This window comes from Calonectris borealis, chromosome 1, assembly GCF_964195595.1.
Source record: "Calonectris borealis chromosome 1, bCalBor7.hap1.2, whole genome shotgun sequence".
Lineage (NCBI taxonomy): Eukaryota > Metazoa > Chordata > Aves > Procellariiformes > Procellariidae > Calonectris > Calonectris borealis.
Window position 1 is genome coordinate 131,371,160 of NC_134312.1, and position 21,194 is coordinate 131,392,353.

The 21,194-nt window shown below is 38.1% G+C and overlaps 1 protein-coding gene across 5 annotated transcripts in view; it reads right to left on the reverse strand.

Annotated features, from left to right (window-relative positions):
• PDK3 (pyruvate dehydrogenase kinase 3) overlaps positions 1-21,194 on the reverse strand; it is a 64,582-nt gene that overhangs the window by 26,367 nt on the left and 17,021 nt on the right. For 2 of the 5 annotated variants that reach the window (XM_075174734.1, XM_075174716.1), the window contains exons 2-4: positions 16,033-16,104; positions 14,756-14,897; positions 5,306-5,377 (exon numbers count right to left, since the gene is read on the reverse strand). In XM_075174734.1, the coding sequence (XP_075030835.1) occupies positions 5,306-5,377; positions 14,756-14,897; positions 16,033-16,104 (286 nt within the window). Of the gene's footprint in view, positions 1-5,305; positions 5,378-7,813; positions 7,835-14,755; positions 14,898-16,032; positions 16,105-21,194 lie in introns of those variants that run through there. The other 3 variants (XM_075174724.1, XM_075174742.1, XM_075174751.1) reach the window with 2 other exon arrangements.

The following is a 21,194-nucleotide window of genomic DNA, read 5'->3' on the forward strand; positions in this document are numbered from 1 at the left end:
AATAGTTCAGGGACCATAGAGCTGAAAGTGGGCTATTTTTCCACTAGATCAATTTCCCAATTCACTTCACTGCATGGCTTCATAGACAGCTGTGCCAGTACATGGATAACATCTATAATCCTGTAACACTGATCATAAAATTGTTTCCTCAGAAAGAGAGTCCAAATTCTGAGATATTCTGAGAATACCAGACCAGGCTCCCCAGACAAGCAGAAATACACAAATAGTCAGGGGACAGTTTTATGTTCAACTGATAAGTCATTCCACCATTTTAGAAAGCATTAATTGAAGAACTACTGCCAACATTGATACAGCACATTTGTGGATATCGACCCTCTCTAAAAGATCGTTTTAGCTCCCTCTCTCTCCTGTCCTACTGTTACCTTGATCAGCCATTACAGAAACCGAAGTCCGCCTCAGCTGACAAAAAGACCACCAGGGCACTCATTCAATTTCCCAAAATCAATTGCTCTGTAAGTCTTCGTGTATTTGAGCATGTGAGGTGGACACCACATTCAGCTCCAAACAGAAGCTTCTGGGGTGGTACAGGGGCCGAAGTACTTCCATCCAGGCCAGTCTCACGTTTTGTGATACTAATTGAGCTAAAGGAATAAGAGATGGGGGCCATCATGAAATGTATAAGTCATCTGATATCACACAGGGCACTAACAAGGATGGGCACTGCAATGACTAAAGGATGCCAGACTGGGTCTTCTGTAATATGAAGTATATTAATGTAATTTTAATATTTACATATTAATGCAATATTAATATGCAATATGCACGCTTCTACAGCGTGCTCAATGCAGGAACAAGACAGCTGAGAAGAACCAAGAGGTGAAGCACGCTCCAACTTCTCTTCATATGCTACTATATGCAAGATACTCAAAGAGATACACCGCAGATACCGCTAGGACAAGAAACGCTCTGATTCAAAGTACCGGGCATACCTTACAGACTGAATTTCCACATGTCCTTCTCTAAGCAAACCAATCTGGTTGGGGAAAAGTACTATTCATATTCATGCATCCCTAAAGACACTACCCACAAAGTCCAAGATAATGGTTCAAATTCTGTATTAAATGACACATGCAATTACAAAAGAATAGAAAAGTTATGTAAATATAAATGAACTCAGATATGTGGTTTTTTCCCACTGAAAAGTAGTTAATTAACTACTAGAGTTCCCAATATTTCTCCTCTGACCGTAAGGCATAAAAGTAGGATAACTAGACAGCAGCAACATGGAATACTGGTACAGAAGTTGAGAAATTTGTTAGATTTATCTGTGGGTTATAACAATATAAATATGGACGTAGTTAAGAATATTTTTGAAAGACGTAGTTTGCGAAGAATATTAAAATAATAGCTAATTACAGTTCAATATCCAGTTAAATGGCATAGCCTTCAGAAAGTTAGGAATAAATGACATGCAAAGAACAGGAAAGTAAATCTGACTCTCTAATCTTAGGTAGCCTATCCAATACTGTCAAGAAGAATAAATTTGCTCTTTAATCAGATAACTTGTCTTTCGTCTCTTTTCACAGGCCAAACTCAGTGTAAAAGATGACTCTTACTGTCAAAGTCCCTAGCTGGGCTTCACTTCAGTAGGTAGCAAGAAATTCCCAACACCCTTATTATATGTACTTAATTACATATAATACAGTAATTGCAAGATTACAAAGATTTTAAGAAACAGTTATACTGACTGAGTAAATATTTGGTTCATCATCAAATATTTCATATACCATACTGATGGCATTGAGTGGGTATATCACATCCCATACCATGCACCAGCCTCTGGGAAAATCGAACGATTCAACGGGCTGCTAAAGACTACAGTGAGAGCAATGGCTGGTGGGACATTCAAGCATTGGGACACACATTTAGCAAAAGCCACCTGGTTAGTCAACACTAGGGGGTCTGTTAATCGAGCTGGCCCTGCCCAATCGAGACTCTTACGTACTGTAGATGGAGATAAAGTCCCTGTCGTGCACATAAGAAATATGCTGGGGAAGACAGTCTGGGTTACTCCTGCCTCTGGCAAGGGAAAACCCATCCGTGGGATTGCTTTTGCTCAAGGACTTGGGTACACTTGGTGGGTGATGCGAAAGGATGGGGAGGTCCGGTGTGTACCTCAAGGGGATTTGATTTTGGGTGAAAATAGCCAATGAACTGAATTTTGATGTCAACTGTTACATGATATTGTATATCATTATTTCTATCGTTGCTATCAATGGTATAGCAGTGAAAATCACCCAGATTAATGAAGAATGAACTAACTCCGATGAAACCGAGCGAAGTGCAACGATGATAGAACTGGACGAGCGCAGCAGTACCGAAATGAGAACTGGCTTCAGGATGCAACAGCCCAACACCACACACCATCTCTTCGGCCCTGAAAGACTGTTATGACAGATGGAGCCCAAAGTCATGGACTAAATGAACTCAGTGGACATTTTAGAGGGATAGTCCATAGACCAAGGGAATGATATCTGTGCGTGCATATATATATATGTGTGTATATATAATGAAAGATAGTGGTGGTTAATTGAAATGTATTAAAAAAAATGTGAGACCTAAGCACGACGTAAATGGTATGGAATAAGGGGTGGATACTGTCCTGGTTTCGGCTGGGATAGGGTTAAATTTCTTCCTAGTGCTGTGTTTTGGATTCAGTATGAGGAGAATGTTGATAACACACTGATTTTTTCAGTTGTTGCTAAGTGCCCTCCTAGTCCAAGGACAGCTCCCATGCCTACTGACTGAGCTAGGTACACAAGGTGGGAGGGAACATAATCAGGACAGCCAGCCCAGCTGGCTAATGGGGTATTCCATACCATGTGACGTCATGCTCAGTATATGAAGGGTAGGCGTGATCCAGGAAGTACCGATCGCTACTTGGTTATCGGTCAGCGCGGGTGGTGAGCAATTGCATTGTGCATCACTTATTTTGTATATTTTATCATTATCATTATTCTTTTCCCTTTTTTCTGTTCTATTAAACTGTCTTTATCTCAACCCACGAGTTTTTCTCACTCTTACCCTTCCGATTCTCTCCCCGTCCTGCTGGGGGTGGGGGGAGTGAGTGAGCGGCTGCGTGGTATTTGGCTGCCTGCCAGGTTAAACCACGACAACATCTCAATTATTTCCAATTGCCATGAAACAATATCAAGAATGCATGTTATCCATACAGCAGAATCAGATAATTGATTTGATAATTATGAACAGACTCTAAAACCAGATCTCCAAGAAAACTGTTCATCAACCTTTTAAAAAATATATATATCGTGATCCACCTTGAACCTCTAAAGTCCATAAAAAGCTGAAATTCAGCTACTTAAATACAGAACATCTGAGATGGTACCAGAAGCTACATAACCACCTTGCCTCCACCTGCACATCCAGGATATTATACGACCTGTGTTACACTTGGCAGGCTCGCTTAAGATGTCCAGGACAGCTTGTGCCATCTCAAAAGGCAACAGACTCCTAAGTTTTGGTAACTTAATCCAACTCAAAACATTCCTCTAATTCAAGTAGTAGAACTTACTGCTAAACTAGTCACAAACAGAAATTCTTGTCCCATCAGCAAACAGGCTGTAAAATACAGAATCACAAAATGTAACAGATGAACTTTTCGACTACCTCTAGCTAATTTATCCACTACAGAATAAGCATGCCTAGAACATCACTAAAAGCTATCTAATCTATTCTTAAATGCTTTTAAAATGGGGTGCTCTACAGCCTTCTGAAATAGTGTCTGTTCTCACTAATATTAGAATTTGTACTTTTTGCCCTGTGTACAATCTCAACTTTAATAAAAATCAGCCATTTTTTAATTCTTCACGTCTTCACTTAGACCAACCAATTTTCCTTTATTACAGTGACTTTTTTTTTTTTGCACACTCAGACTTCCAGTGTCTCACACTTCAGTCTCTTTTTTGCCAGTCTAAACAAATACCTTCAACATTATTCAGAGATGGAACTATCCAAGCCTCTAATTCTTGTTCCTTTCACATCAATACTGTCCATGTGTGTTTTAATTTCTTAATAGGTAGTACTCAGAACTGAAGACAGTATTACAGCTTAGGACTCGCAATGAGAAAATAGTTACTTTCCCCTTATTCAATAGCAGTACAATTCACTCAGTCTATAATCCTTACGGGTCCCTCTACAGGTCTGCCACGCAGGGAATTTGGTACTTGTGCACTTGAGTTTCTCCTGCATGTACTGCTTGATACTTAAAAAATAAAGTGTAAAGATCTCAGATAACACGCCCACAACCAAAAGAGTATAACATCTAAAATGCATTACCTAATAAAACCCTTAACCTAACATAACATAGCAGTTAATGTAACTGAAACTGAAAACAAAACACCATTTTTGCACAGCACAGGCCACATCTTGCACAAACAGAGCATTTGTTGGACTGCAAGATATTTTACGAAACACTTCCTATAAAGCACTGCTTGATCAGGCAAGATTTCCAGAGCTTAAAAAGAAATTCAAGTTTAAAACACAAGCTACCCTAAGAAAACTAATCAATGGAACAAAAAACCTGCAAGAAGTAATCTCCTGAAACAAAGCTGACTGCTATACGGTACAGGGTAACCATAGACCTTAGTGTTGGCAGGGGGGTTGTTTTGGGTTTTTTTGGTTTTAACTCTCTGATGCATATGTTGCACCTGTTGTTCTCACTTACATGGGGGGTGGGGGTGGGTGTCTGTTTTATGCGTACAAATTTCAAGGACACATTCTAATGACAATTTTAGTATGACTTTGTTGATAAAGAAAATTGGCTAAGCTTTCCTTTCTTCTCAAAACATAAGTAATATTATTCAAGGAGGTAGGTGAACACCAATAATTGAAGTCCATTAAAAAAGCTTTTAGATCAAAACAATGACTGACACATTGAATGTTTTCAAATTGAAAAAATTCAAGTGTATTAATGTGTGAATATACATTACATACAACAGAGTACTAAGGTCAATGTATACTAAAATGATATTTTAGTCATAAGTATTTGATATGGAAGTATATTCTCACATGCATGTTGTCTTCTCAATAGAGCCTTGGAGGAAGCATTTCATGCCGTTTCTTAAACTATCAGACTGTATAAATGCAAAATATATTGTTCAAAAGCACTTAGATTCCTATATTCTGCTCCAGATTACAATTTTGGCATTTGCTGCACAAATTCTACCTTACAAATAAGATCATTGTTATCCTATAGTACAAAAACACTTGCTTTTTGAGACAGATTATTTTAAAATGAACCATCACAAGAAAACAAATTACTCACTCATCCAGAACATGAGGATCCTCAGGACTTTTATTTTCATATTCTAAAAGCTCAAGGAAACTCTGCATGTACCTGAAATAAGCAAAAATGATAAAGAAGGAGTTAAAATACTTAAACCTAAATTACTTCTGAATTTTTTTTAATCTTAAGACTACAACCTTATCTGAAACAACAGAAGCATAGTACACCATTCTCTGCAAAGGCTAAAACGAAGTGGGATGCTGCAACGAAGGGAAAAAAAGCAAATACAATATATTATATTGAGTTTAAAAGTATTATTTATGACCCCACAGTCCACGATTCAGGAAAACTGTTATGTAAATCAAACTGAAGTTAACAAGAGCAAACCCTCTCTTCAGGTAGGTCTGTAATTTCAGATAACTTAGTTCGTCCCTGGATCTTGATTTCCTGGTCCATCCACTTTGTACAGATGTTAGTTTGCTCCCACGTTCCTCAGAGAGATCCAATCTTCCTTCCAAAATAAAGCTCCAGGGAACACTCCCCAAAAGCCGTGCTAACAAGACTGCACCAAGCTGGTCCTACCACAGTACTCCAGAAGAGTACGCCCCTTCACACACTCCCACATCTCCTCACATTGTACCTTAGGCCACATGACACAACCTTCAGTTTCATAAAAACACTTTTACAGAACACAGCTCTCTCTAGTTCAGACATTCGGCACACATGAGATTAACTGAGGCTCAGAGCCACAGAGGTACCCAAAAAAGATTTAAGGCAAAGTACCAATCAAGATGAACATGGCCAGCCTGCTCTGTAGGAAACTAGCCCAACAGTATAAATGCCACCACCTCACACCACTGGTGCATTTAGCAGTATAGATGTAGCTTTAAAGATGACAGAATTGGGACCTATTTCTTGAAGTAAATCATGCAAGGTATCAATCACACACATAAAATGTCGGGTTTCAACGTTACCACAAGGAGCTGTCATTCCTCTCCCTTTTGCCCTCCCTTCGCTCCTGGTTAAGCACTGCCACTTACACTATGATAACATCAATGCTAATCAGTTGTGTGTGTCAACAGCTGTAACTCCCTGCAATGGCAAAACAGCCAGCCAAATAGGTTTGGTTTTTCTTAATCATTCTCGCACATGAAAACAACTCATAAAAAGGTCTAACCGGCTAAAGCTAGCACAAAGAGAGAAAAAATAACCATAAAGCCTACATAAGGAAAAAGCAAAGTAAATGACCAAGCCTTTTCCCTGTCAGTAGCAGCAACCCATTAAATCATGCATAAGCTCAGTGCCTATGAGACCGATCCCAGTCACCAAAGCTTGGATAACTTCACATTACAACAAAACCTCTTTTGGTAGCAGTTCTATGTTAAGATCAGCTTAAGCAGGCTATGAAACTTCACCTTACATCTTCAAGCTACAGCGAAGCTTAAGACAGCACTGCTGTCTACATGACTCCCTCCAGAATGGGAGGGATGCTGCTGCTCCACCCCCCATCTCAGTTGCAACCACCACAGGTCACAGCGACATTTCTCCAGGGAGACTGACATTTTCAACATGGTCAGCACAGTAACACCAGCTCCTGTCCCTCTGTATGTTTTTTGCCCTCCTGCAACCATCACAAATGACTGCAGAAATCCCCCAAATGTTTGTCAGTTACAAGTTCAGGAAGTAGCTGATGTTGCTAGTACTGCTTATTTTAAAACATGTTCTTTTATACTGCTAAGAGATAGTACCAGTTTAGAACAATCATCACACCACACTTCCAGGAATTCAAGAAATTGCCTAGGGTCACTTCAGGGAACAGGCAGTAACTTAAGGAGCCATAGTCTACTATCCACTGAAGATGAGTTCCTGAAACGTGCAAAATTTAGCAGTCAGAAACATACTGAAGCAGTTCTAACTCTGCAGGGACAGTATACATGATGTGGATAGAGAGGCAGGGGAAGAATCATCAGGACCGTCAGCTGGAGGAGGGACCGAGTTTCTGAAAGAGTGAATGAGAACTAATCTCCTTTGAGAATGTGTCCTTGCACGCACTCCCCTTTTATTAATTCTCACTGGAAAAAGCTGCTTTACTCTCTGAACTCAGCTGCTTCACTTGCAAGACTTAACATGTAACAAATTATGATCACCCTCACTCCTTTTTTTCAAAGAGGTACGTGTTCTTCAACATCATCTGCCTCATGAATCAAGGTCAATAAAGTTAATCATGGGTACAGGATGGGAAAAAAGGTACCATTATTAGAGTGAACAAAACACAGTAATAAACAATCAACAAAGGAACTCCAAAATGAAAGACGGGAAAGTGGTGGACAAGGCACTAAGGCAATTGAGGGCGTCATCAGTTTGGCTCTATGGAGGCAATAAGATGAGCTTTTGACTTCTTGCCAAACCAGGCAATGTCATGCAGAAGCAATGCCTAAGACCCATTCCTGTGCCCAGTTTTGCTCTGCCTCTAGTGAATACATGACACTCCACAACCAGTCTTTGCTACCTCCTTCACCATTTCCTTGATGGGTGATGAGAACATACCTAAGTCATTCAATCCATAATTGTCTCAAAGAGGAAACTGACTTTCTGGACTTTTTTCTGTGAATAGAGAAAAGGGTATCATTCATGTGGCATCCTTTCCTTGCAAATACATTTAGGAATGAAAAAAGCCATGTAACTTGACTTAAGACCACCACATTGTCAGACTGGACTAGTTCCCTCATGCTGTGGGTTGTAATATAACGAGAAAGCTAAGATCTTCCTCTGTAATTAAATAAATATTTGCTGTCTTAAATCTGTTTCTGTAGTAAAAGGAAATCAGGCAAAATATTTATTTGATTCTACAGAGAAAAGCAATCTACCCAAAAAATACCTGCATGATTTCTGTGAAGGAGTCTTATTCTATTCCTCAAATACAGGCTGATCTCTTGCCACTCAATGACTCTATTTACGTCAGCATTTTTATTTCCAAATCTAAACCTGCGGTATGGTTTTGCAATGAATCTCCCAGTAATCTTCACTTAATCGACACTGCTTATATTTGCAAAGTGGTTTTGGCACTTCTCAGAAGATCAGGTTCTTCTCAGAAGAAACTAAACTGGAAGTTGCTGTAGATGTGCATCAAATGTGTGAAACCCAAGGCAGCCATCATGACCTGAACCAATGCGTGGGCCAAAACGCTATGATTTCTCCAGCACAGGCACAATACAGCCAGGAGGTGGACTATGGACTGTCACAAGTACCCTCCACACTCATATTACACAAAAGACCAAATGCTGTAGGTGTCAGCAAGTTTGCCAACAACCACCCCTCTACTCTTTATGCTCCCCTCTCCCATCCTTTCAAACCTTCTCTGGTTTGAAATCCTTTCCCTTCCTACTTTAATGTCTGTTGCCATCCTCCCTGTTTTGCGGAGGCCTTTGTTTTTTTTCCTTGCCCTCTTTGTTTTTCCCCACACACCCAGTCCACTCTTCTACACCCATTTTCATAAAGGCAACAATAGGCCTTTCTGCCACCCAGAATACTCGGGACTGCAAGCCAGCTTTCCAAAGAAATTCAGAATCACAGAATCTTTTTTGCAAGAGATCTCTTGAAATCAGCTAGTCCAACCTCCCTGCTCAAGCAGGGTCAACTAGAGCAGTCTGTCCAGGACCATGTCCAGTTGGGTTTTGAATATCCCCAGATGGAGACTCCACAGCCTCTCTGGGCAACCTTCTTGTGGTGTTTGATCACCCTCACTGTAAAAAAGTTTTTTCTTATGTTCAGATGGAATTTCATGTGCTTTAATTTGTATTTATTGCCTCTGTCACTGAGCACTACTGAAAAAAGTCTGGCTCCCTCATCTTCATTCTCTCCCATTAGGTATTTATACATACTGATACTATCTGCCCCCCCGTCCACCCAAGCCTTCTCTTCTTCAGGTTGAACAGTCCAGATGGCTTGCTGAATAACTCTAAGGAGATATTCAGCTCTCTCAGCTTCTTCCCATATGAAAGATTCTTCAATAAATCTGTGTCATGAAAGAACTGACAGCTTCTCTTATGGCAAAGCCAGTCCGAGGAGGTTATTAGGAAGCTGCTCACTCCCGTCTGTCATCATATAATATTACGAAAGTCCTGTTTCTGAAGATCCAGGACAATCACCACACTTGAGAAGCGACACAGCAGGTGCTTTTTCTACAGACCTCCTACCAGAAATCTCAAACATCAGCAATCCCATGCTGATGCTGAGGATAAAACAGCAATGAGTATTTCTGGTACAGACGGTAGCTGATACCTGATTTTTGTGCTATGTGGATTTGATTGGTTGCCTACCATTACTGGCATGCTGTATTGAGATTCATACTCTGTTAGCTTATTGGGACATCGGTCCTAAGACTGCAGCCCCTGGAACAATCAAACATCACTACTCCTGTGTTTGATTATTCTACTTTTACTAGAGTATCAGGCAGTGGCAAGCCAAGTGTTTCTCTCATCTCATGCAGGAAGTAATTGTGCAGAAAACTGCCTCAGTCAGAAAAAGGCTAAAGCAGGTCTCAGCCAGAAAAAGCTGCCAAACATGGTCACCAGTCTTCAGCACAACCAGCAGGCGGAACAGCTTCTGAGGTCATTACACTGCAGGCTCAACATAGCACCAATGAGGAACTGAGAGTTTCTGAAACAGCAAAATTACACAAACTAAATGCTCTAAGGAAATTTATAAACATGCTAAAGTAATTTCTCTTTAATCTCTGTGGTGATGGAGAAACTATGGAAACAGGCAATGCTTTTCCTTTAGCTGGAGTTATCAACAATATTTAGATGTCTCTTTCTGATTCTAAAGTAAATTGATATTACTTTAGAAGTCAAGTTCATTAGCACAAGCACTGTACCTAGCAAGTTAGAGAGACCAGTTCAGAGAAAAGGTTATTAACTTCAAATCTAAGTTACTCAAATTTCTTCCATCTCTTTTATTATTTCTTCCAATTCCTTGACTAAATGAAGCTAGAAAAAAGTTACCTTACGTCAAACAAATCTAACCCACTGTCCAATGTCTACCACTATACATCACCCGACCTGGGACATTGTAATACCCTGTATATTATCCCAAGTCTCTAAATAAAAAATCAGAGCTGCAAATGCTGTACATCTTTTTCTTTTATCCCGTTGTGATTTCCAGTTGTTTGTTGGGGGTTGTTTTGTTTTGGGTGGTTTTTTTTGTTTTTTTTTGTTTTGTTTTGTTTTTACACAAAATTCATCCCCCCCACTCCCTCCCAAACAGCTTAAGATTAAAGAATTAAGTAAAAACAGGTCCCAAATCTACAAAAAAACCACAGCACAGACAAAAAAAAAAGAATGTCAGTTATATTTTGCTATCTTCGGTGAGTCATCAAAAGCAGAAATCAAAGCCTATGCCCTTCAAATCTGTTGTCTTTCTGGTGTTTAATTTTTTATCACAATACACTAAAATTCACTGGGTAAGCTCTTTGGTTTCAAGCACCCTTTAGCCTTAGTTCTTTTGTTAATTACTGCCAGGTAGATTGAATTCTTGTTAGTCTGCCAAATGTAATAATTCTAGAATGGCACATTTCATACATGAAATCACTGTAAGTGTAGATAATGTCAACTCCAGATTTTCTTTTTTTTTTTTTTTAAACTCATGCAAGATACCTTTGCTTTTTTCCCCTATGTGTATTTCGCTAAGATTTTCCTTTAGCATCTCTCTAACACCAAAGCACTGAAAAGATAAAACATATCTCCATGGTAACACAATCTTGCTAGCATAGTCTGAATGTAAAAAGTAGAGGAAAAATAATTATTAATCCCCAAACTGTACTGATTTCTCTAGTGGGTCTTTCCAAGAAGATAAATGGAAATTTATAGTCTTTTCCAGGGAAAAGCACTAAAAAAAAGTAGAGAAATTTGGTCAGTGTTAATTAAAATGTGAATCTTAGATATGACTGAGTAGCATATTGTGTAAAACTCATGCTCACTTTAGATATTTCAGAAGCTCTGACCTTATCCATTATAAGGTTTTATTGTAACTATTTTCCCCTCATCACATCACATTAGTGATGATATCCTTTATTATGCAATTCTGCCAACGTGTTCAATATCCTACCTGCAGCGCATTTTAGCTAGACAGTTCCCTCTGAAAGCTGGCCTAAAAAAGGCCCACTTCTTTGGAACTAGGAAGTTGCCCATTACTTTTGAAAAACTGAAAATAAGTTGCTGATCCCTAGCCCGCTGGTTGTTGATCTGTCTGTTATTTAGAATCACCGCAGTTCACAGCCAGAACATATTAACTGTTATTATTTTGATTCACTTTATTCCTTCCCTTGCTAGTCCATGCAAAACATACACATAAACAAAGTTATAAACTCACACTGGGACAGAGCTGATGTTTTACCTTTGCATAGACTGAAATGCAAAACTTTTTTTTTGTTCATAGTTCACTCTGTGGGTAATGCCACCTTTATTCAGAAAAGCATAGCTGAGTAGCCCAAGGAAGGACAGCTGTCTTGCCTATCCTCATTACTGCACACATCAGGCTAAGGAACCCAGAAAGAAAGGAGGAAAAAAAAAAAGCACCTTTCCTGAGAGCAATCAAGCAATCAGTTGTAAAATCTGTTAGGCAGCACAGTGCAGTCAGGAAGTGTGGTACAGGAAGCAAAGTGCCTACAGCATGACGATGAAGATGGATTAGAGAACCGAGAGGAGAACAGGGCTTGCCTGCAGCAGGGAGCATATTCCCAGAAGTGACAAGTTGAGGTTGCTTCCCAAGGGACCTATTCATGCAATCCAGAATGTCACTGCCTGGCTGGACAAAGGATTGACAGGAAAGGATCCATGCTCTACAGTAGATAGGGTTAATTTGTTTTCTTACTGCACCAAACGTAACTTTCATCTATTTACAGAGCCACCTTACTGTAATTTAAAAGTTTAATAATACCTACTTTAAAGATTAGGAGCTTTTTGTATTTTTTGGCACACTGACATTAAGGAATAGACTGGGAACTCAAATTTCAAAGCTCCAGCTAAAAGCCTCACCAAAAGTCTCACCAAAAGAACAGAAAAACATAGGCTTCTAGTGCAAAGTGGTAGCATAAATAAATTATAAGTATGCTGGTGACTACATATACTACTGAAAATTAGCAAATAGATTAAGGTAAACAATGCATTAAATTATGTCTTTCCTCATTTGTGGCAAACATACATCAGATTTTTTGTTTGCCTATTAATAAATGGTCAAGCTTCCTCAACCTATGGCGTAGTAAAAATAAAGGATCATGAAATCTGATCTGAAAAAAAATTCTTTCTTGAAGTATCAAGTGTGTCAAGAAGAGGTTTCTTCATTTTACAAGTTCACAAAACAGCTGAACAGCTAAATTTATATTTATTTATTCTACTGCATAAAATTCAGGAATGTCTCTCTAGATACGTCTAAACTTTAGGTTAAGAAATTATAAATATGTTTCAAAACCTGCTATCAGCATAGCTTTATAATACTCAAGGTCATTCACACTGAAGTTAATAAAACTGTTTTGTTTTGGTCTTTTTAGAAGCTAACCGATCCAGTGAATTTTGCCCAGGGTTCATCACCATATCACTAGGACTTATAATCTACAGGTAAATATTTAAAAAAGCAATTAAAAATCTCTAAACAGAAAAATAAGAAATGAGCTGTTTAAAGTCCACAACTATAATCAGGAAGACAACATGCTACAGTTACTTTTGTTACTTCTGACATAAGATCACAAAAATATTCATACATAATCTCAGTGAAGATATTCGTTTCCACAAAAACTGTTAGTTAACTGAGGATCAAAATTAGAAGAACACTACGACAAACATTTTGATTTCAAACTTCCATCTCTGGGTCGGATGTCCACTTGAACTTCTTCGTCACGTTAAAGTCTGATATTTTGGCCCATTTAACAGAAAACTATCAGTCTACAGCTATGATAGTGCAAATCACATTACCATATAAAATATATGATTTGGACTGTAATGATAATTACAGTCATTATATATTCTAACACACTCAAGCCTGATTTTTTTTTTTTTTTTAAATCAGTAGTATCTATCGTAGCCATAAAAGTCATCCCGAGAGTCCTCAAACCTCTAAGCAAAAATTCTGAAGAGGGCATCCACTCTAAACACCCATTCAGTTTCTTTGCCAGAAGTGATCCAAATGTTGCTTGACTCTGTATTAGCAGGGCAGAAGCATATGGCACAAAACATATATTTGGACTAGAAGAATTATTCTGTAAAGTCACCACAGAAGAATTATTTCTTTTTCTTCATTCACCTATCTGTCCACATTTCACTAAAGACAGCTTTACAAGTCATGTAGATTAGAAAAGCCTAAAAGGCCTGCATATTATCCACTCTTTCCTATTTGGCATAACAGCTTCCAGTAACATCAGACAGATGATACAAGCCTTCAAACCTTGCAAGCTGCCACTTAACCACAAAGTGATTGTTATTGTGTGGCTCCACAGCATTCACATTTATTTGAAGCGCTTAATCACTATGTTTTAAGTGGTCATCAAGACAGCTAGTATTACCTTTAATAGACAAACATATTTAAACCAAAGTACACAATATCACATATCCTAATTTATATTTTCTAAGTCTGAAGCTTGATAAATATGAGACCAAACCCAGCAGTCAATGTACAGTCAACGTGGAATTTCTTGGCTCAAGGGCTATGACTGAACTTAACAGAGGCCTACAACATTAGTTGCTGTTACAGTTAGATAAGCTGTTATTCACAAAGGGAAGTTTGTTGTATACTGCAAAGATATTTTTACATAAATTCTTTGGATCAAGTATTTGCAGGTAGAGAGACAATAAATACCCCATGAACAACAGTTTTTTAGAGCTTAATACATACAAGGCAGTAGTCTCCAAACCTCACTGCAAGTAGGCTAGAAATTTATTACTGTGGAAAAGATGACAGGACTTTGAATCACTTTGGATATACACTAGTTATTCCAATGGAGAATGTTACTTACTGGACGACACCAGATTTTTGCCCTGTTCCATAACTTCCACTGAATACCAGGTTATGTTCTTAAATATTTAGCAGTGAGAAGAACAGACGAGGTTTAAATTTTTGTTCAGTATTTTTGACAAAGGAATAATAAGGAGAAAGAACAGCTATTTCAAGAAGTCGTGGGTGCAATACAGTAAGGAATATTTAAAAAGCTCACTCTTGGAAGTTATTGACTGATTCTAATTATCTGGGAGACAACAATATGCTTTTACTAACTTACAAGACTAACTTACAAATTCTTATTTCTAAGATTCATATTAGAGTATTTACTTAACATTAGACAGAAGAAAATGAAACTTCATTTGACAAGAAACACACATTATAAACAATTCAAGGCAGAAAACAGCCATCAGTTCAAGACAATTTAAGCTGAGTTGCAAGTAAAGCAACACATATAGTGTTAGTTTTACACCAATTTTTCAATCCACTTTTTTTTAAACTTACCAACTCTGTACTAGCCCAACTGAAGGCCTGTTAAGTAAGTTATCAGGCAACAAATTGACTTCTCTCATGGTGTTAGCTAGTCGCACAGGAAGTTCTTTCCGCAGAAACATGTATGAAGTCTTCTCGCATGCATTGTCACGACCTGTTAGAAGGAAGGAAAAAAACAGATGCCCATTGCAGCAGATCAAATCTTAGACTTCCCAGTGCTAGAAGACTAAACAAACACACAAAAATCACTTGTGGAAACAAAAATAGTTTAAAAATAATTTCTTCCAGTACCCACCTTCACTTCCCTCTATTATGTGTCCCAAGACACATGATATACTATTATGTGTCCCAAGACACATGATATACTTTTACCTCCCTCCAGCTTAAACCCTTTTATCTGACATTCCTCCTCATTTCACATCATCTCATCCTCTCCTACAAATAAAAATCTCTCATCTCATAAAGAAAAATCAAATACCAAAGACTTGATATTAGCTGGAAATAAGACCCCAAAAACTAGCTTTTATCTGTAGGACTTTTATAGAAAACTTTAACTACAAGTATTTGAAAGTATAAGATGTTAAGATTCTTGCCCAAATAGAATGGAAGATCAGACCTGACTTGACATACTTTTTTGTATTTTGCAGCATTTCACAATTGGGGGAGCTCCGCACCACAACTAATTTCTAAAGAATCCAGGTAAATTAAAATTAAAAAAAAAAAAAAAAGTCCATGTTTTACTTGTAATGAACAGTCAGTATTCTGCTTTCATCTAGAAAGACAGCAAATGTCTTTTGTGATGACAACCAGTACAACTGCCTGCAAAATTTGTGAGTGAAGGCATAATACAAGAGCTATAAATTATGTTCAAGCAAACCAGAAAGTGTTAAAAGCACTGCTAGGCACATAATCACTGAGATTTGCAATTTGAAAGACTCAAGTACAATGCAACCAGTGCAATCAAGGTGATACTTTTTAAGACAGTCCCATTATAATCAGCTGAATAGCAGAGTTTTCACCTTCTTTGCATAGGTAACATACATTGATGGATTAGTTCCCAAACTGTAACACAAGATTGGGGGAATATGCAGGAAGGATTAGGGTTTCCCTTTTTTCTTGCTCATTTAGGTATCGTCAATCAGTGGATCATTAAATTCCATTAGTGTCAGCAATTCTATTATTGTCCTTCCAGCAAACATTTGGACCTATTTTACTTATTTGCATTTTTACATCTGCAATTACAAATACACACGTCCTGTCATAATTAGACAAAGGAAATAAGACATTACATTGCTGTTTTCTGTGAAGCACAGTAATGATTTCAGAGTTCAGTCCTTCAATTAAGTTAGGTATCAATTCACCTACAACAGAAGATAGACACTTGTTTGTTCACAAGTCACTGTATATAGTAGGTCTTTAGGAAGACTGTGGCTGGGCAGCAGGAGAGACTCCCCAACTAGCTCACCCTACACCTTCTGGGCTGGAAAAACCCTCAGGAACAAAGACAAATGCTTCTTCTCAAGAGTGACTGAGAGCAAGTTCAGTTATTTTCTAGGCAATAAAAAGCAAAAGGAATGAAAGACAGCCCAGACAGAGAATGAGGAAACGCTGAACAAGAACCCACAGCCTGCGGGAGTCTGTGAAAGGGCATGGGGGCCCTTCACGGACACAGTCCCGGGGTTTGTGCAAGGCAGACAACAAAAGCTGCTAGACTGGAAAGCACGACTGGCAAAAGACTCACTTCCTCTCCTCCCATGAGCAAGGACACATCTCTATTCAATCTGTCTCACCCCAGCAGTTCTAAACTGTCTCTTTTTAAGGAGTTGCCTTACTCTAATGGACAGCTACATTTTAGGTACAGAGCCCTTTGGGGTCCCTTTGCATGTTCAGTGCAGGAAAAGGAGAGGAAGTTCTGTTTCAAGCCTGCCTCACTTGAAGGCTTGCTTCACCATAACTTCAGTACACCTTTTTGGTTTGGGGCACGCAGTCAGAATATCAGCTGCAATTTACCTAAGAGCCTCCACAGAGTTGCTTCGGCTTCTAGCGTAAGGTCAGTTATCTGCTTGCCAACCAGCGCGTGCATGGGAAGAGAGAATGGGTATTCACTAGGATCAGCAACAATTAGATATCCTCCAGCTTTCAAAGCAAAAAGCATACTGTGTCCTAACAGTTACTCCTTGGCTGCTGTTCCTCACAGCAACGCCTATAAAACCACATTCGTCAAAATGAGGGACATCCTACTAAGTACAAAAAATAAAATCTAAGCCTCTAAGTTAGGAATTTTCTTAATCTAATTTAGCATACACAAGTAAGTCAAAGTTCTAAAGATCTTTCCAGAAAGAGTGTTCTAGTAATCTGTAATGCCACTTTTGCAGGCTTAGCCTACAGACAGATATCTTTTTTTTCCATAGGTTGGCTTTATTTTTGCTTTATTCATCACATCTTTTTTCAAAATATACAGCATTTTTTCTTGATTTTGTTATCACTCCAGTTGGGTCAATACACATTGCCAGAATCAGGCTTCTGTCTTCAACACCGTAGGCTAAAGCCAGTTTAAATCCACCAGTTTCAGTTCATGGGAATTTGAAGTCACTCTCTCAGGGTTAAAGTGAAAGTGAAACTTGTGAATAATCTCTCGTGATTTATACTGCAGCCCCCAAGAAGTTATTCAATATACTCAATAATACAAATATATAAAACAATGACCCCCTTACCTTTGTATGAATTCAAATGGAAGAAAGAATACAGTAATCTTATGCCCTAGTGCAGACTACACTGCACTGGCATCAAGGACTGTATTTAGCTCTACTTCCAAAACCAGGGTGTACTGTGTCAGAGAGCTGGTTAATTATGGTGCACTGAAGATCAACAGTAGCAGACTTCAAGGCAGAATGTAATGACATGGAAGTATAATGCTAGCATGGCATTATAATATACTAGGAGTACGGCTTTTGTTATGGATTACTAATAGAAGGCCCACTGCTTTTATACTTGAAGCAATGCACTGCAAATATGGTTTTATGCTATCTTGTTAAATTACATGAAATTAACATTCATTTTTAACTCTGAGGAGTCATCAATTTTCACCTATAAATCACTGAACTATAGGAATACTGCAGATGAGTCTGGTCAGAAGAGGCAATGTGAGGATCACTGGCATAAAGAAAAAGCTTCACATACATATTTTACTTGTAATTTTTCTGTCTTGAGTAGTCCTACAGACATCAGTGCAATTACTGGTTAAATACCGTACGTAAGTTTCTTCCAGAGAGAGGATATAAATAGGAAAAGCATTCAAGACTTAAGCAACAAAAAGCTGTGGGGTCCACCTCAGAACAGCCATCCTGCCATCAACGGCCAGCAACAGACTCTGAGCTCCAAGGTGGGGAAGTGGGACCTTACTGTTCAACTAACAACAGAATCTACACTGCTAGAGACTTCAAAAGTTTTAATAAGATTATCCATACAGCATTCCCACCTTGATATTACACCTACAAGGCCTTTGCCTTCACTTTTACAGTCCACTACTCCTCATTATTTAACTACTAGTGATTAATTAGGGTTCTTTTTTGTCTCGCCTTCTTTACTAGTGCTTTCCATCTACATTTTTCTAAGTAAAATGAGTATGTTCAAGTTAAAAACAGCTAACCCACCACCAAAGACTTTTTCAAAGTTTTAGATTCAACCTTCTCTGAATGCTGGATGTGCTCCCATTAAAATATTACACCTTTAATAACTAAGGATTTCTGTGCAACTTTTATATTCATGCTGAGTTTGACTTATTCGAATAAAGGCTAGGTTAACACTTCATCCTAAAGAGTGTTTCAATACAAACATATATTCATTTTCTTTAAATGAAGACTGATCTGCTGAGATAGCATAGCAGTTTCTTTCTACAGACTCAGTAATGATATATGATGTACTTCTGCTTAGTTGTTAAATACTTAGAATTCAGATTTCAAGCACTAGGAACAAATGAGCATAACAAAAAATTGTGTGTTCAACTTGTGGTTTTAATACTTAAAAGTAAAGCAGTTGAGAAGATTTTAAAGCTTTTTTTTTTGTTTTTGGTTTAAGATTTTAAAGCAGATTAAAAGTTTTGGAGTGATATTTCAAGATACTGAAAATTTTCTGCAAGTCAGAAGTTAGGGAAGATTTTCATTTCAAGAAAAACAGCTAAAAAAATTATTTCCTTAAACTGGCATCTGCGTAGGTTTCCGATATCAGCACTTCATTTGTGGATCAGCCCGCATGCTACGCTACACCCATGAAAGAAACATCGGCTCAAGCAAGAGTTTGAAGTTCCCAATGCCACGTATGAGAGATTACAAATATTAGAAAGGAGAGAATGTCCAAGAAACCACAGCACCTGGAAGTCTTGGATCCTCTACAGCTTACCAAAAAGACTGAATCATGTTTCTTGAATTGACTGTTTCTAGCTACATACCTATTGGAAACGTTTCAGTAAGCTGTGTAACAGATCACTCTCCAGCATCTTGCTACCTGTGAGAACACAGAACAACAGTCCAAGTCTTCAGATCCTTTCAAAAGCCAACAGAATTTCATTGTATAGTTTAGCTAGTCCTGAACACATTAATGGAAAAAATAACAATGAAGGAAAAAAAAACCCACACTTTTGGATGTATACAAATCCATCAGGAATAACTGTTCTCATCTCAAACTGCTGAGTTGTTAAAGATTTTAAATACCATTTCTGAAGTACATAAACTGTTAGACACCTAAGAGTCTGCATTAGGAAAAGAAAACCCTTTCAGAACAGTGCATCAGAAATGCAGTTATTTCAGTTTTCACAAGTTCTGCATTGATTTTTGTGAGGATAAAACTCTGACAGAGTTCCACAGAAGAATTAAGCAATATTCTGCTTTGTTAACAACCTTGTGAAGAATGAAGGACAGATATACTACCGACATTGCAAATTTGACCCTTTCATTAAGAATGTGACTAATCTCCAGAATTAATTACACTTCGTTAAAACTCCTTCTGCCCAACTTGATAATCGATGTTTAATGCAGGCAGTACAGCCAAAAAAGGACATCCTAGTGGACAGCATCTCTTTTATTTCATATATATACATATATATACAAAGCAAAGATCTCCTTAAAAGCGTGCTTTTAAAAAATTGAAAAACGAAATATTAGAAGACTCACTCAAAGTGAAACACTTCTTATCCACAAAGCCAAGAAGAAAGGAAAGTAAGACATCACATGATATGCAGTTCACAATTTTACACACACCATCAACGTTTATTTCCCAGTGTCTGTAATACAGCAATACTTGATTTCGATTGAACAATAATTCAGTTTTGTTGCTTAAGTGGAAAAATTGTGCAGACCAAATTTTTAAGTCAGGCACTGAAATGGGTTTCCTTCAATGAGGAGTATCACATTAAGGCAACATAAAGAACAAACCATACAGCACACTACCTCTTCACTATATGTCTACTCTGCCGCAGGGAACAAAGCAGCCCGTACTACTCTTCATGGTGGAAAATAACCCTATAAAGTAATTCTGTTTTCTAAGGGACTAGATTTTAATTCAGGGTCAAGAGGCTAGATTATCTTTAAATTTTGACTCTTCTTAATGAGAGTTATACTTTCAAGCTGATGAAGAAACTCCCAGATCATACCTACGGTGCTTACAACTCAACCCAGAATTTGACCAAAGAGGATGAAGGAAAAGCACATGTAAAATAACCCACTCTACTCAACAACACTGGTAAATTACATCAATTTCTGAACATCATCTAAAAGTGTAGATGGAGCAAGCAGAAATCCAGATGACCACAACAGTAAAACAGTCTGTGACAAAGGAATGAATCCAACTGGATTTACCCAAGAAGAAATAGATAAAGAATACAGCAACACTCTTCAAAGCCTTACAGTTCACTACAGAGGAGGCAGCAGTAACCTAGTCCATCAAGGACCAAACAAGTATTAGACTCAAACTGCAGAAGATTCAAGTCATAATTTGACCAAAACTTCCTGATGGTAAGCACTATAAAAGAGAGCAACCTGCTCTGCTTTTTTTGCCATCTTTTACTAGTGAAGTTAGACATCTGCCCAAGATTACCTTAAGCTAGTTAATTCAATCTCTGAACTGGAAATTCAATTAAACACTGCCTAACATTCTTTGTAGCCCTAATTCTCTCATGATCCAAGAGGAAGAAAATGATCACCACGTATCTTCTCAATCACCTGCAAAAAGAAAGCAGTGCAATTTCGCACAGGGAGAGAAACAAGCAAAAGGTGAGAACTCTGAGGCAAGTCAGAGTTAGTAAAAATGCAGCACAGACTGCATAAATTAAGTTATACAACAGAAGTTACTTTGACAGAAAAATGGCAATAAAAAGCAAGGCATTTGTGAAGGAAGTAATCTTTAAATTATTTCAAATGATTAGTACTGCATGGATACCTAGCACAAAAACTGAAAG